This window comes from Seriola dumerili, unplaced genomic scaffold (assembly GCF_002260705.1).
Source record: "Seriola dumerili isolate Sdu_G_001 unplaced genomic scaffold, Sdu_1.0 BDQW01000052.1, whole genome shotgun sequence".
NCBI classification, from domain to species: Eukaryota; Metazoa; Chordata; class Actinopteri; order Carangiformes; family Carangidae; genus Seriola; species Seriola dumerili.
Window position 1 is genome coordinate 21,410,418 of NW_019174307.1, and position 17,363 is coordinate 21,427,780.

The 17,363-nt window shown below is 44.2% G+C and overlaps 1 protein-coding gene across 1 annotated transcript in view; it reads left to right on the top strand.

Annotated features, from left to right (window-relative positions):
* Positions 1 to 17,363, top strand: part of LOC111218321 (aryl hydrocarbon receptor-like) — a 42,260-nt gene that overhangs the window by 20,229 nt on the left and 4,668 nt on the right. Inside the window, exons 3-10 of the mRNA XM_022740571.1 lie at positions 4,185 to 4,288; positions 7,241 to 7,330; positions 9,300 to 9,429; positions 11,128 to 11,261; positions 11,792 to 11,994; positions 12,162 to 12,271; positions 14,796 to 14,937; positions 15,154 to 16,768. Coding sequence (XP_022596292.1) covers positions 4,185 to 4,288; positions 7,241 to 7,330; positions 9,300 to 9,429; positions 11,128 to 11,261; positions 11,792 to 11,994; positions 12,162 to 12,271; positions 14,796 to 14,937; positions 15,154 to 16,768 — 2,528 coding nt within the window. The remainder of the gene's footprint in view (positions 1 to 4,184; positions 4,289 to 7,240; positions 7,331 to 9,299; positions 9,430 to 11,127; positions 11,262 to 11,791; positions 11,995 to 12,161; positions 12,272 to 14,795; positions 14,938 to 15,153; positions 16,769 to 17,363) is intronic.

Genomic DNA, 17,363 nt, shown 5'->3' on the forward strand with positions numbered 1-17,363 from the left:
TGATTTTTTGCTGTTGATGTATTTCAGACGTCACCTATAAAACAGGACAGACTCGTAAAAACATGGTTAAAGTACAGCAGACTTTACACCTGCTCATGTCAGATCACTTACGAGCCAATTACCCCTCACCACATCCAAAATGATGATCTATTTGGATTTATGTTACTGGAGTTTATATAATAGTTTAGTTTATAAAAGAACCTCTCTGAGCCCAACATACTGTAAGCTCGCATATCACTGTGTAGAGATAACAAAACATTTCTGCACAATTATACACATATTTTGTTCATGTATGATTCGGTGAAACAGCAGTCTGCTCAGTACTAATTTGTATCGTGTTCAGTTAATGTGAAAGCCCAGTTTGTGGTGAAGGAAGTGGCGTTACCGGCTTCTTTTCTTCCTTCTTTAAAAAAAAAAAAAAAAAAGGTCAGAAGAACATAAGAACATTTCTGTATTTAAAGTAGAAAAACAGTTTACTTTATACTCTTTACACAAAAGATAGGATCTGTGAGGCTCCAGAACAACAAGGAAGTAAAGCTGATGTCAACAGAACACAAAGATTATACTCTCAAATTAAGAGTCAGGGCAGAATGAGACAGAGAGAAGTGTCGTGTTGCTGTGAAGCTGCGTTTCACACGAGAGTCAAGAAGCAGAGCTGCGCAGGAAAGCTTCTCGTCTCTTCCAGAGTGGTTTGTTGCCACGTTCGAGCGAGATGAGGCTAACCTCCTTCAGGCGACACTATATTTGCACTTTACTGCTTGCTCAGCTCAGCCCAGCTCATTCTCATGCCCCCCCCCCCCTCCTCTCCAGTTTACACTGCCCTTGATCCTCCCCCTCCAGCCCCCTCTGCCTCCCTCCTACCCCTGCCTCCCAGCCTTTTCATTGGCTGGTGGCCCCAGCTGTTCTCATCCTAATGGGATTCTCCTTTTTCCCGCGTGACATCATTACTTTTTTTTTTTCCCTCCCGTCGGCTCTGGTGCTGGAGGCGTGAGAAGGGGTGAGCGGGCTGCCGGGTGAAACAAGTGGAGGGACCACTGCTCACACAGAACAGTGACGTCCATGAGCCGTGTGTGTGTGTGTGTGAACTTCAATTCAGACGATGAAAAGACACAGAAAATCACAAATTGTGATGTCACAAAGACACAGTCGTCACCCTCAGTCAGTCAGCCAATCAGAAGACAAAACGCCTGCTCTTGTTAGAGGTCCAGAGAGAAGAGAGAAAAGCCTCCAGCTCTGATCAGCTTCCTGCATAAATAGTAAACGAACATCAATATTACGCTTTTCTAGTCTTAAAGATCACAAAAGTTGCACATTCACCACTGATGGAAACGACGCAACAATTTGGGGTTCAGTATCTTGCCGAGACACTTCAGCATGTGGACTGGAGGAGCCGGGGACGAACCATCGACCTTCTGATCAGTGGTCGACCCGCGTGTACCTCCTGAGCCACAGCCGGCCCAGTTGTAGAAGTGGAGCTTTAACCACGAGTGGGAAGTGTAGAGCAAACCTTAGCAGGGAGGTAACTATTGGTTTGCATCATATGTTCCAGCAGATGACAGAATCTGGACTGGAAACTCTATTCTGACGGAAACATCCATCAGTTTCCTGGAATAAGAGTTCAGAGGAACCTCGTGTATAATCCTCTGTAATCACAGTCATCTGCCTCTGAGCGTCTCCATCTTATCTGACATTTTATGACAACACAGTGACGGTCCTCATTTCGCTGGTTTTAAATCCCCGTAGTCGTCACTGTTGCTGCCGGTTGGTGCCAACTGTATTCTGGGATATTGGCTGTACAATGCAAATAAAAAACACAAGCAAAGTCATATCAATGATCATAGTCTTCATGGAGGACTTTTAACAATATAAACAAGCTCACAATCTGCACCATAAAAGAGGAGAAGAAGACTGGGAAAGAGGAAACGATGTAGGTTCTAGTGGTGAGGATGAGCTGCTCCTCTCTGACTGACAGTGAAATATTTGGATCACCTATGAGTGATTTCAGCATTGTTGACTGAAAACACCAACAGATCAATAAATCAGCTGATTAATGATCATAAAATATATTGTAAGTTGCAGCTGATGTTATAATATAATTAGTTACGTCTATAATGTGGACGATAGCAGCGGTGATGTCATGAGAAAGAGAGCAGTGGTCGAGCACATTAATCTCTGACCCCTGCAGGAGCGGTGTGCCGCGACCCGCGATGACCTTTGACCCCGAAGGTGACGTATGACATGATTGGGTGATTGGGTTCTGGGTCAGATCTTTTGTTGTCTGCGAAGGGGTTAACAGGGAGTCCATCAGAGGGGCGGGGCGGAGTCAGAGTGTCAAGCTAGACACTGGACAGCATATGGGCTCGTACCTTCCCACGCAGACACGGCTTTGTGGTTTGGACGCCGCTGACCCTGTTCCCATACGGACAATCTTGGTATCAAATCTTTTTAGAGAACAATGTGTGACATTAATCCAACGAACTGGGTGAGCAAATGGCGTGGGCGATGATCGCATATGCTAGAATTATTAGAGTGTGGCGTTCTTGACCCACTAAAACATGAAAGGCGGAAAAACATGTCACAGCTCTAAAGACAAAAACACATTAACTGGCTGTTTACTCGTGGCACTGCTGGTTTACTCTGTATCTCATATGATCACTTAGGTTCCTGGCTTCCAGTTTGGGTTCTTTGTTTCAGGTCCTCCCCCTCTCTCCCTTTGTTCGCCGTCCGTCTAGTGGTGAAACAATTAGCCGATTAATTTAATTTCAGGAAATTGAAAATCGGCCATCGTCTAAACCAGTATTCAAGCACAAATCCCATAATTCACTGCTTCCTGTTTCCTCATGTGAGATTTTACCTGGTTTTCTTTCTGTTACGTTGAATATCTTTGATGGTTGGAAACAAAATAATCTGAGACGTCTTCTGAGTTCTGGGTAATTATAACTGCCATTTTATTTTTTGTATTTTCAGCATCATGCGGATATAATAATGACAAGACCCTGAGAGTTTCCTTTAATGGGAAATGATAATAGATACAATAAATACATAATTATTTAGAAATAGTCTTTCGCTTTCTACTTGGAAACACACTTAGTTGTTTTCAAGTTCAGGCTTTGAAATCAGCAGCAGCTCTAAATGTTTCATTCCATGTTCATTTTGTCCAAAACAGTGCAGCGGTCCACATATTTTAGAGATTAATATGTATGAAAAGGGATTACCACTCCGATGCCCAAAAATCTGAATAAAAACAAAAGCACAAAGATAAAATCTGAGTAATCACTGTTTTCATTACAATGGGTTTTGAGTATTTATGTTTAATTCACTTGTGATCAATCGAATCCTCCCGTGCTCTCCTCCCTCAGATCCCGTGGTCTCGATTCTTGACATAATAGGCTTTATATTTGCCTCGTTGTGATCATTATAAAAGCATTTTGTCTGAAATATCAACAGCAAAAATCATGTTTATGAGCTAATTTTATTCAATTAGGAAAAGTCATGAATCATTTATGTGATTAACAAAAGCCAGAGTCTCCAGGACCCCAAACACAACATTAGGGTTATATTGTCTTCCTGACTAACTGATGACGGTTTGGTCTAAACAGTGTCAAAATAACGTGGAAATGCCCTTCACAGCTTTTTAAATCACCTTCACGTTGCTTGTTTGGTCGAACCAACTGTCCAACATCAAAATAATATTCAGTTTACTGTCACATGAGACAAAGCAGAGGAACAAGTCCTCAGGCTGAAAGTAGTTAGTTGTTGGCATTAATGCTTAAAGAATGGATTAGTTGCAATTGACTTTCTTTTTGTAGTTTGTAAAATAAAATATGTGTCAGGGTTAGAGGGACAGTAGGTGTGAACAGTTCAGTGCTGTAGGACAGCAGAGTCTCTGGAGGGACTGAAATAACAAAAGTTTTTTTTCTTCTGTTGTAATTTTTATCACCGACGCTCTGATGTCATAGTAACTATGACATAACTAAGTTAGACAAAATAAAAGGTCTGGTTTTGGGGAATCAGACTTTTCAGGTTCCATGTGGTGAATGTTTCATGAGCCGGGAGCAGACGTGTCGGCAGCATCTTCAGCGTATGAAGCATAAGGCAGTCTGACAGTCACAGCAGTGCTTTGCAAACATTATCACAGGACTAAAGCCCGTCTAACCCCCCCCCGTCTCCCCCCCTCTCTACAGTCGCCCTGACCAGTCGAAACGGTGTGACTCCGCCCAGTGCAAATGATGACGACAGTAAAACAGAGGTGGAGGCCAAGATCCCTGAGGGTGAACTCCTGCTGCAGGTCAGTGTTCAAACTGCATCTGTTGTTATTTCTGCTCCACCCACAGTCGTCTGTTCTGTGTCATCTATTTAATTCCTTTTTCAATTCAATATCTGAGATTGTTTGTTGCTATAACTACGTTTGTTATGCTATTGAAGGCCAGTGTCTGTGGATGGGCAACGGCACCGATTTAATTTGTGAGTCTGGACCGCCCATGTTTTATTTTCTTTTTTTTCTTTTTTTTTTTTTCTTCTTCCTGATAAGTGCCCAAAATCTATTTAGGCCAATGACAGGGGCTCAGAGGCTCAGGGCGGCTTACCACTCAATACGTCTGGCACTGTCTGCTGTGCCCTCATGAAACATTAGTGCACTGTTCAGTCACACCAGTCTGCTGCTGGATTCGACTTGTGCCCGGGACTCATCATATCATCATCTGTGAATATGGATTCATTTGAACGGATATTTCAGGGATGATTTGACCCGACTTCGGCCTATTACTCCTCAAATTATCGTCATTGTCATCCTGAAGGAAATTTCAGGGGTTTTGCTTTTACAACCCGAGTCATCTTCATGGAGCTTTGGCCATTTGTCAGTTTCGATCACATTTAAAGGAATAGTTTGACATTTTAGAAACTATGATATTCACTTCTTGATGAGTGAATTGATACCATTTTCCCGTATGGTAAAATATGAAGCTAATAGGTTAGCTTAGCGATGCAGAACAGCTAGCTTGGCTCCGTCCGACGCTAACAGATAATGCCTCAGTGTCAGATCCACTTACATCGTCTCACTCACTGACTCGAGTCGCAGTGATTGGCTGCGTAGCGTCATGTGATCAGTGCCATAAAGGCTAGAGAAGCTGCGTCGATCGAATAATGGTCAATAATATATAGTTTATACATCTGGGTCCACAGCTTCGCCGTTCAGTAACCTCTGCAGTGGATAAATGCTTCCACTGTGCAGTGACGGTGAATAAAGTGACTTGAAGTCCACAATAAGCAGAGCTAACGGAGCCAGTGAAGTAGAGCAAAAACAGAGCGAGAGCATCAACACCCCCCCCCCCCCCCCGCCCCCCCTCCCCGCCCCCGGAACCTCTGGACATTTTACCGAATTTCAGGTCACTGTTCTGCGTTTTAAGAAAAGGCGATCGATGGACCTGTTTTCCATTCCAGTGGAAAGGGAAAAAACAAAAAAAAAAAAACCCAACCTCTCGTGGTTCACGGGGGTTCTGTGCCCTCTGTTCTGTATGTGTGATTGAGTAGAGGGCGAGCTCGCCGGCTGCCAGATCTTTTTGGGATCTGCTGGAGTCATTGATTTTCCAGTCCAGTTCCTCCCAATGTGCATCACACTGGCATTCCAGGAGAGGAGAGGAAGCAGCCGTTCCCCCGACCCGAGCAGGGAGGTTTTCGTTCTTATGATAAGCCCCACGTTTCCCCAGCTTGTTGGTAATGAGAAATGAAAGCTCATTTGGAGAAACAGACTCAGTCAGGAGGTGAGTGTTCCACAGGGGGTCTCTTCCTCCTCTTCCTCCTCCTCCTCTTCCTCCTCCTCCTCCTCCTCCTCCTCAGGATGAAAGGGGGAGATGGACAGCGAGCCGTCCACGGACACAGGTTTATTTCTGAACCCCTCGAGTCTGAGCCGGTTTCTTCGCCGTTCTTCGCATCAGACAGTCGTGAATTATAGAAGAGCAGTGAACGTTTCAATTATTCAGGCTGAAAATGGAGGAAACGTGGCGAAATGTTTTAATTGTGTTGTCACTTCTTTAGTCATTATTCAACAATAAACACACAGAACCGGTCGTTGTTGACAACAGACGACAACCTGCTCTCTCTCTCTCTCTCTCTCTCTCTGTCTCTCTCTCTATGTAGAGAGAGAGACTTGTGAGCCCTCACTTCTCCCCAGCTCGGTCTGACGACTGCAGCAAATCATTTGCAGATGGGAGGTCAACAAGTTCACATGAGCAGACTGTGTTGCCCAATTTGCGGACTGTTGCGCAACCTTTCACGTCACATCGGCTTCCAGTAGCAACGCAGCATTTCTCCGATTTTGTTTTCTACATTTGAATAAAGTTTGGAGGGATATTACACAAGAGCTTGAATATTTTAACATTAGTGCATTAAAAGTAACTAAAAGCTGAAACATGTGGCTCGAAAACAGATTTTTTAGAATATGTTTGGTTGCTGTTTACATGAGAACCTCAGCCCTGACATTTGCTCGCTTGTGTTTACTCTATCTCGCGGACAATTGAGGTGAATCACTGGTTTCTATTATCACAAAGAATAACATGGCGTCTCCGGCGTTAGTCATCCCTGCGCCCCCGTGGGCTGATTTAGGGAAGAGACGGCTGCGCTCGTACGAGCGGCTGTGGCTCTGTGATGAGGACGGTCGTGTTTGTTTGCGTTTTGTTTGGTACATGTCTGTCAGTGTGTTTTATTTACCAAATGTTCTCATACCGGGGGAGGGCACGTGTGCGTTTAGTGAGGTGGAAATGTTGGACCAGCTGTTCCCCTTTTGAAGAGACACAATGAGTGCGCTCCATTTCACCTAACATGCTACTTCATTTTCCTTTTCCTCTCTCCTTTCTCTTTTTCCCTTTTTTCTTTATGATTTGAATGAGTTTACTGTAGCGCTGTCATCTTGTCATCACAAACCTGCAGATCCACTCTCTACAACAACTGCAGCCACGGCCCCCTTTATAAAAATTAAATAACCTACTTTTGTAGAACAGCTGTAAAGGCAGAGAGTTGATTGCCTCACACACTGTGTACATGTCTGTATGCTTCATATATCTTTGCTGACTAAGGCGTAATAGTGGAGTGGATTCCCAGCAAATGCACAGAGCTCTGCCATATTACTGACACAGGTGACCTTGTGCCAATGACGATGTGTTTCTTTGTTTCCATAATGAAAGCTCTTACAGAATGAATGATAACTGTGCTAACTGTGTGTGTGCATCCTCTGTTTGACCCGCAGGCTCTCAACGGTTTTGTCCTGGTCCTCACAGCCAGTGGCACCATCTTCTTCTCCTCTCACACCATCCAGGACTACTTGGGCTTCCACCAGGTATCGTATCACAACCAGTGTTTTTCTGTTTCCTGTTGCCTCCAGTAACCGTCCGAACATTCTCCACAACAGTGATAACATAATCACAATTAGCAAGAGAAACAGCGAAGGGTTAATGGGAAACCTCCTGTCGTCCTATTGTGGTGAAGGTACAGAAGTCTGACACAGAAATAGCCGCTGTGTCTGGATCACAAGAGCTCATACAAGTTCAGGTTCATACAGGTTCAGCTCCTGTAATCAGTGTTAGAACAGGGCTACTGCTAGCTTGGCTACCTTGTCACATGCACATAATCATGTCTGCATATAATCATCACTCTAGAGATTAATTAACATTTACAAAATCAGAGAGCTGGGTGATTGTTCCAGCATCTTTAACATTTTAACCCGTTAGTTTAGCATCTAACCTCGCCATGATTTAACTCCTGTATTTTGTGGAGCATGGGTCGACACAGAGAGGTGCAAATCCACAGAGGCAGGTACGTTATCGTATTAAACATCTTAGAAGCTCTGTGTCTGCGGTCGATAGCGGGGTCTCGATGGACGGCTTGCGTGCAACATCTGCTGGGAGCAGCTCGGGGGTCTTGCTCGATCCATTGGTCTACTCCCTGCATGGTGCAGAGTCAGAGGCTCAAAACAGCAGCAAAAAAAAGACCTGACCTATTTATAGCTTGGCCTTTTGTAGAAACCACTAGTCGCAGGAGTGAGCTGCTTTGAGCAACACATCTCTGCCCTGCAGCTCAGCTGAGCAGCACACACGGAGCCTCGGCTGAGTGCACCTTTCCTGACTTTCGGTAGCCATCCAAAAAGGGAACTTTGCTTTTGAACGCAATGTTTTGGAGAGACTTTCCTCATGCAAACTGCTGGAGCCACATGTGACAGCTGCTACTAATACTGACACGGCTGCTGTACTAACCTACCACTAAAATAGCACTACCTCTGCAGGAGCATTAGAGTAGCACACCGAGTTAGCTAGTAGCTCCTCTCTAGCAACTACCCAGAATATCCATAACGTGCAACACAATGAGAACATTCAGAAAAACCCTTATAACCATCTAATAATGCCTTAGTGAGTATTTAGCAACCACCTGAACATTAACCACCTAGAAACACTGTGTCAACCACTGAACAGCTCTTCACTACAAACCCCACAGCAACTCCTGGCAGCTACATCGAACATGCTAACATTGACCTGCCAAGACAACGAGCAACTTAAGTGAAGTTTGACAGCAGATATCCAGAGAAGTTTGAACCTTTTTGTAGTTTTTATTCATCATTTAAAGAAACAGTCACATTGGACACAAACTACTGGATATGACATAAGGCTTAAGCTACATCCACGCTCATGAATTTTCTTTTTGAAACGGCGCTTTAAAACAAACCGATCTTCGTCCAGTCGAGCGTTTTAGCTCCGTAGCAGAAATGATCTCCGTCCATACTGACACACCGGAAAACTCATATCACATGACCATTCATGAACACCGGGCGTTTTAGGGTAGTGAATGTGGCGTAAACACAACAGAAGTGATGCATTTTAAAACTAAAACAAATCATTGTTGATGTCGCCTTAGAGTGTTTTCACATAAAGGAAAAAAGGAGTTGAATATTGAAGTAATTTAATATAAACCCATTTGTTTGTCATTATCTTGAAAGCCACTTTGCAGCAAGTGTTGGCTGTAAAAGATTTAATCAGCTCATTGATAGCGACATGAGAAAAGATTAATTTCCCCTGCAGGGGCATCGCTGTAAAGAGATGCATAATTATTTAATAAAACGTAAGTCTGGTCACTGGGATAATATGATTCATATTTTTATTATGGATTTGTTGCTTTTGGATTATTAATATCAGGTACATAATGACTGACCTTTGTAAACAATGATGACTCCCATTTCTTTTTCAGGTGTATAATTTTACCTATAAACCTGTGTCTCTATGTCATGGGCTGATTCTCCGTCTCTTTTCTCCTCTCAGACGGACGTCATGCACCAGAGTGTGTATGAGCTGGTCCACACAGAGGACCAGCAGGAGCTCAGGAGAAACTTGCACTGGGCTCTGAATCCTCCTGCCGCTGCGTCTGCCGTTACCCAGGACTCCCCCCAAGGTGATCCCTCCTCCCTCCCTACGTGAGCCTTTCATTACGACCACAACAGAACCGTGAGGTCCTGTTTGGACTGGATACTCTGGTCTGAAGTGGAAACAACACACCAAATCAAGGAGTTGTCACTTAAAGGTTGAACAGTATTTGACTTGAGCTTGAACAGTGTTTCTGAATTTGATTATTTTATGCAAATAAATCAGAAACATTTGCATAGAAACATCTAACCCTGACCATGTGAAGAAACACTGTGCAGACTGGGAACTGCAAGCTGTTGGAGGTCATGCACATTTTATTTGCATATGCACAGACACTATATTGCACTGCAGCCTGGAAGCTGGTTTGACCTTACATGCACTCTGAACAGGTGTCCAGGTTTTCGTCCAATCAAAAACGTCTTTCAGTAAAACTTCCTGTGCTTCTAAAAACACAGAGTTTAAATAATTAATAGGAAGATTTGAATCTTCTTTCTGCAGTTTCATCCCAAAAATCTGTAGCACTGCTGAATGTGCTGCACTCTTCTGCAGCCCTCAGTGTGTGTGCACGTGCGCGTGTGTGTGTGAGAGAGAGAGAGAGAGAGTGTGTGTGTGTGTGAGAGAGAGAGAGAGAGTGTGTGAGAGAGAGAGAGAGAGTGTGTGTGTGTGTGTGAGAGAGAGAGAGAGAGAGTGTGTGTGAGAGAGAGAGAGAGAGAGAGAGTGTGAGCAAACACATTTGGACATCAATATCAGAGGGTTAAGTACACACAGTTGAGGCATTAAACTGTAAGACCATCCTCAGGTCAGGTCACATGACCCTGTAATCTTCACTGTGGCTTATGAGGTGAACTGGTCCCAGATCTGTATTTGGGTTTTAAGATGCTTATGTCTGTGTGCTTTGGTTCTGAGCAATGTGTTTAGGTTAAGACCCACAGCCCCTGACAGAGCTCACCCGCTCCTGCACCGACCCCCCACCCCACCCCACCCCCACCCCCGTAGCTACAACAAATGCAGTCACTTGGTGTGTTAGGTCAGATCTAGCTCAAGGCATCATTACATAAGTGTATTTTCTACAGTGGACGGCAGCTGATGATATGAGACAACATTAAAGCATAAGCATAAATACGGACGGCAGCTTGAAGCCAGGTCAATGTCACAGTTATGACATCATGAAGGTATAACAACAGACAATAAATCAGGAAACACTGCTTCACTGTGGAACATGAAGATTACACTGTAGAGGAGCTCAGTGCATATTCAAACAAATATTAATAAAGATACCGTTAAACTTACTTAAGTTCTGTAATATGAGACCATGATGTGTAATATATGAACTGGAGGAATCTGATTCCACATGCGACCTGGAGGAGCCGGGGATCGAACCACCAACCTTCTGATTAGTGGACAACCTGCTGTTGCAGCTATAGACTGATACAAAGATGTGTTTTTCTGAGTGAATTAAAAATGTTATAGTTTTTTTTTTTATGGCTTTAGTTTTATTACAACCAACAAATATATCAACTACACACACACACACACACAAATGTCCAGTAAACATCCACAGTACCACTGTCACATGAAGAATCATAGTCCTTGTAGAATAAACATATAAAATATTGTCCATAAATATAATTAAATTGTTACTTCTGCTGCAGTTTTAACACCAGATTCTCACATTAAAACTGCATATACTGAATAATCATTGTGGCTCATATTTTGTTTCCCACAGATATGGAACCTGACAGCAGCTCCGCTCTGGTCACCTACAACCCCGAACAGCTTCCCCCTGAAAACTCGTCCTTCCTGGAGAGGAGCTTCGTGTGTCGTTTCCGCTGCCTGCTGGACAACTCCTCCGGCTTTCTGGTAGGTCACGCGTCACACAGCGACTGAGAGAAAACTTGGATTTGTCTCAATGAGACGCGTCGCTTTGTAGATCACAGAAAATACTACTACAGTCAGTCATTTAACGGTTTTAAGAGACATGAAGAAGAACATGGTCTTTTTAAATGCTTCAAAGGTTTAAAAAATAGCTTCAGGCTGAGAGAAGGATTGAGTGTGAATCAGTATTTTTAGTGACATTTTGGTAAAAAAACAAAAAAAAGCCAAGTGTTGTGGGCGTAGTGAGCATATGGATGGACAGCAGAGAACTGGATTAAGCTGAAGGCCATGGGTGTCACAGACTTACAGTAGAGTAGTCAAACCAATCTGACACAGGCAAAGGGGATGGGGGATATTTTCCTAAAACACACTCCAGTGATACCCGAGGACGGACACGCCAGTCAGAGTAACGCCTTGCTATGATGAGCGCCTACTTTGTATTATTTTGTGCAAGTGAATGAATGGGCCTTTCAGATATTTGCACATTTGAAAAACGGTTCTAAACTGCTTTCCAGGCGTTGAACATCCAGGGCCGGCTCAAGTTCCTGCACGGACAGAACCAGCGGCAAGAGAACGGAGGGAAGGCGCCGCCGCAGCTCGCCCTCTTTGCCATCGCCACTCCTCTGCAGCCTCCGTCCATCCTGGAGATCAGGACCAAGAACATGATCTTCAGAACCAAACACAAGCTGGACTTCACACCCTTGGCCTGCGATGCAAAGTAATGAAACTTCTGTTTTACTGTTTACTGACACTTGGCTCGTTGAGATGGTTGTTTTTGGGAGGCTAAAGCAGTAACATCAGAACTTAATGTTACATCCTATGAAGTTGTTCACTAGTTCAGTCATATATGATCAATGATGAGTAACTTATTGTCTTTTTGCACAGGGGGAAGATAGTTTTGGGGTACACAGAGGCTGAGCTGCGCGTACGAGGATCCGGCTACCAGTTCATCCATGCAGCAGATATGTTGTACTGTGCAGAGAACCATGTCAGAAGTAAGTTGTGTCACCGCGCCAACCAAGCTATAAAACCCTTCTTCAACATATATTTAGGCAGAATTTGATGCCAGGAAAATGTTTTTTTATTGACGTCATTCATTTTGTGCTATTCAGTCTTTAACTTCACTGCCGCTTCCAGGTCGACTGGTCAGCATCAGCTCAGTGAAAATAAATGACAAAAAGCTCCAAACAGATTGATGAGAGGGTCATTCACCATATCTTTAAAGTATTTTTTTGGGGGGGGGGGTATTTTATTTTTATTAGACAGGAGCTGACAAGAAACAATGGGGAAACATTTAAGGAAACTTTATTGGGTAACAATTAAAAAAAAACTCAAAGATATCAAAGGATGCACAGTGTGCTGAAGTGAAACTACTCTCAAAGACACACAAGTAGCAGTTTATCAGATTTTATACGATTCTGAAAAGAGCATAATCCTCTATACTGCTGTCTTGACAATTAAGCTGGCTGCATGTTAACACAGGGTTAAGGTTGCATAAAAGAGGTGGTTGTTATGAGGTCTGAAGCTGTTTTCTAATGTAATAAGAAATGGTTAGTCTTTGGTGTTTATATGACAGAGCCATGTTGCTATTTTAGATTCAGTCCTGCCAAAAAAAAAAAAAAAAAAAAAGTTGAAGAGGTCCAGTTGAACCTGGTCAGAGAGTTCAGACAGCTTTCACAAGTAATCCTGCTGGATTATGGAGCAGATTGAGCAAAGCTGCAGAGCTGCCAGAGGAGAGGATAGGGCCCACAAATCCACTGCATGAGCAAAACATCAGAGATGATCCATACAACAGTGACGACACACAAACACTTCAGAGCACAGATATGTTACCGACCACTCTCTCGTCACTGGAGCGCAAGGATCAGGGTTTGCCGATTATCTTTGTATTCATTTTTGTCTTTAACACCTCGCATGCTTGGTGTCCTCTTCCCAGCACAGACTCTCTGATCTCTTCCATTCAGCCTGACTTTATATCATGTTAGAGTCGGGTTTGTGGCTTTACTCACCTTCCAAATTTACTTTTCATCCTTCTCAAAATTGTACAAAAGGATGACTGCACGGAGCACCAGGTTTATGGATTCTGACATAGGGCTAAAGGGAAGACACAAAGTAAGCAAAGTTGGGGAGGGTGGCTTTGCCCCGTCACATGGACACATTTTGGGACAAGGTCCCTTTTTTACAACCCTTAAGGTGCACTTCTCCAGACTGTGCACTAAACACGGTGGCACCCATGTCCTCTGTTGGACATTCCCCACCAGCCTGAGACGTCGATTGGCCTGAAGCCACATGACCACAGGCCAAACTTATCTTTGAAGAAGCCCCATAGGCAGAGATGTGTATGTCCACATATGATAAACTGTTTTATATTTTTTCTTCTCATACCTGTCTTAATTACATGTTACTTGTGATATGTTTTGTGATGACCCTGATGAAGGCCACAAGCTGAAATGTGTTGGTCTAATAAAGTTCTGGAGTGTTGCTGGCGGCTTAAGGCATTTTTTTATATCAAGATGATCTTGTGTAAGTCCCCATGATCCAAGCAGTGAGTAATTTGTAATATAAAGCAGTGGAAGCACATTACTGAAAATATTTGTAATAACTAATAACTCCTGAGAGGATGTCAGTCAGTTGGGTCGTCAATCAAACACTTTGGTTCATGTTCATCCAAAGGTTCCTCAAGGTTCCTGTTGATACTCATGGTTCCTAGAGATGACTGCTAATGTTTCTGGTGACCTTAACTCGCCATCAGCAACTAGTACAACAATTAGTACAAGCACACACAACACAACAAACACAATAGACGAAGCACACAGTACAATTACACAAGTTGACAAAGAGACTTCCAGGAGCAAGGTATCGAAAAATAAACAGGCGAGATAGGAAACTGCCCCCGTCTGCCAGGAGAATCATACATGACAAAACTAGTGCAAAACAGAACTGAACAAGAAAACAGACGTAAATAAGACAAAAGAACATGGGTGGAGGAGCCAGACTCAGTATATCAGTATAGTATACGGATGAAGACAGAGATTACACAGACTAGTAGTTGGGTCTCATCGAGCATTGTCAAAAATGGCTTCCACACCTTCTGGAAAAACCTTTGTGAGTGCCATTTGCTATAACAAATCTGTTCCATCCTAGCAATAGAAAGCATCTTGTTGAGCCACCTCTTGAAATGTCGGGGCGATGGAGACTTCCAGTTTAGTAATATTAAGGACTCCAGCGTTGTACCTGTATTCTATTAAGGTTCTAGGACTAGAATCCAGAGAGAGCTTCACTCATTAATGTTAAGTCTCTCTTTTTTTACTTTGGTATGAAATGCCATCAACATACTCAGTTGTATAGTTTGGACACTTAAATAACGCAACCTTTTGGGATTTACAGCCATTGAGTTTCTACCCCTCTACCAACAGCTCTTGGCTCTGTCCTTGCTGAAATGAAAAAGTGCTTTTGGCAATGTTAATTTTCTTACAAAGTTCATTCATTATAACTGTGTTTGTGCTCCATATTGTGTAGTGATGAAGACTGGAGAGAGTGGTCTGACTGTGTTCAGGCTCCTCACCAAGGAGAATCGCTGGAAATGGGTCCAGGCCAACGCCAGGCTGGTGTACAAGAATGGCAAACCAGACTACATCATCGCCACCCAGAGGCCTCTTTTGTATGTTCCTATGATCCCTTGATTTATGCAAAGATTTTAAGAGTTTATCCCAAGAGGGAAGCATGCTTTCAGTTATGTGACGACACATTTTTAAACATGTGTGACACCTATAAACACCCTCAATCATGGGAAAGTGGGTAAGAACCAAACACAAGCAGGAAACGTTGATACCGTGGTGAGGTCTCCAGATGATAATCATGTGTTCTGTCATTGTAGGGATGAAGAGGGAGGAGAACACTTGCGCAAGCGCTCCATGCATCTACCCTTTACCTACGCTACAGGTGAGGCTCTGCTCTACCAGTCCAACCATCCCATTGCAGGCTTTAGAGATGGAAGCCTGGAGAAAAACGGCAGCAAGTCGAAGAAGAGCCGGACTGACAGGCTGGTGAGGGATGGTCTGGACCCTGGCTCCCTCCTGGGGGCGTTAATGAGTCAGGATGAGTCGGTGTACGTTTGCCAGCCCGCCCTGGAGCCCAAAATGTCCTTCCACAGCAGCTTCTTTGGAGAGCAGATGGGTTTCTCTGACTCCGAACCACCCTCCAGCTTGCACAGAAGCTGGGACGAGCCAAGCAACGGCATGGTGGGTCCAGGCATCACAGAGCCAAACACAAGCTTCGACCCACTGCTTGCCACTCTGGACTCCCTCTCCTTGGAAAGCCAAGGTGTTGTGGACGCAGACGAGGGCGGGTGTTCAAACGGTGAGCTGTTCGGAGCTCTGGAGGGGTTGGGGCTGAGTGCTGAGGACCTGGAGCTGCTGTTGCTGGATGAGCGGATGATCAGAGTTGAGATGGACCCTGAACGCGTGCCCACTTTGGACGACCTGCTGACGAACGACGAGATCCTTTCATATATCTACGATTCCATAGAGGGAAAGACTGATTCCGCAGAGCACGGAGGACAGGTGCCTCCTAGTACGTCCTCAGCGACAGCCACAACACTGTCAATACCTGAAAGTAATCCCACCTCTGACGCTAATGTGCAAATGCAGTTTCCTCACCATAAGCCTCCCCTGGTGGGGCAGGCTCCCATCGTCCAGCTGTCCCAGCAGATGCAACAGCACCTCAACATGCGAACAGGTAAAGTAGCGCATGACTGGGGTCAACAGAGCGACCACTTGGCGAACACGATAGTCAACGGAGAGCTGCTGGGGCAAAATCAATCTATTCCCAACGGACAGTGGACTGCCCAAGACATTCTCACCAGTGCAGGGATACAACTAGACCCCTTTAACAAACAACAGACTATTTTCAATGGCAAGGCCTCAGAGCTGGATGGCGAGCTCCATCAGCAGCAGACACATCAACGCTACCTTCAGCAGAAGCAACCGAGGATGCAGAACCAGGTCTCGCAGCAGTGCCATGCCAAACAGAAGGCGGCCAACCTCAACGGACTGTGCGGCATCTCCAGCACGGAGCATTCAGCCGGGAAATCCCAGTGGCAGGACTTCGGATTCAGTGAGAGTCTGGGCAGCAACCCCTGCCTTGATAACAGCCAAAAACCTCTTACAAACACCTCACTAGATTCTTGCATGGATTATAGTATGCCTGACATTGACAATGCAGATTACACTATCAGCGGAAGTGGTTTGCTCGGGCGTAGCGGGCAGCAGCACGGGGCCGAGTCCATGGTCTCATCCTTTCAGGGGATGAACCACAAACGGCAGCAGGAGCAAATCCCGGTTCCTTTGGCCCAGGTCATCTCCAGCTTGTCGCAGTGCCCGCCCCCCAATGCCTCCCTGGAGCAGATCCTGGGAGTGGGCAAGCCCTGCCGGCAGCTGGATCACTACGGCATGGTGACCTCGGAGATGCCTCATGAGCCTAATCATAGTAAGGTGAGGTCACTGAAACACTGACACGCTGTTATGACAATGAAATCACAGCTAGCTAAAACAGTTTGAGTTTGGGTGTTCAGTATGTATACTTAATGCCTTTACGGAGCTTTCAACTGCATCCTCATGGTCTTCACCACTGGGGAAATGGTTCTTTGCAAAAAACAAACGTTATTATCAACATGTGTTTAAATTCTTTTCCTCTTTTTAAAGTTCAATACTTTGGTCTAGATCTGCAAAAATTAGTCGATTAATCAGTCTAAAGAAAACTATTTTGATGCTCAGTTACTTGTTTAAGTCATTTTTCAAAAAAAAAATCCCAAATGTTTGTTATTTCTAGGTAGTCAAAAGTGATATTTTACTGCATTTCTGGGTCTAACATTATATTAAAATGAATATTGTGGGTTTTTTGGCCGTTGGTTGGACAAAACGAGATATTCTGATGACGATATTCTGATGGGCATTTTTCAAAGTTTTCTGATGTTGTACAGATTTTTATCGACGAATTGAGAAAATCATACAGAGTAATAATCATGAGTTGCAGCCTTACTTTGGTCGTCAGTGTATTACAGTGATCCCCAGAGGACGCCTTCTAGTC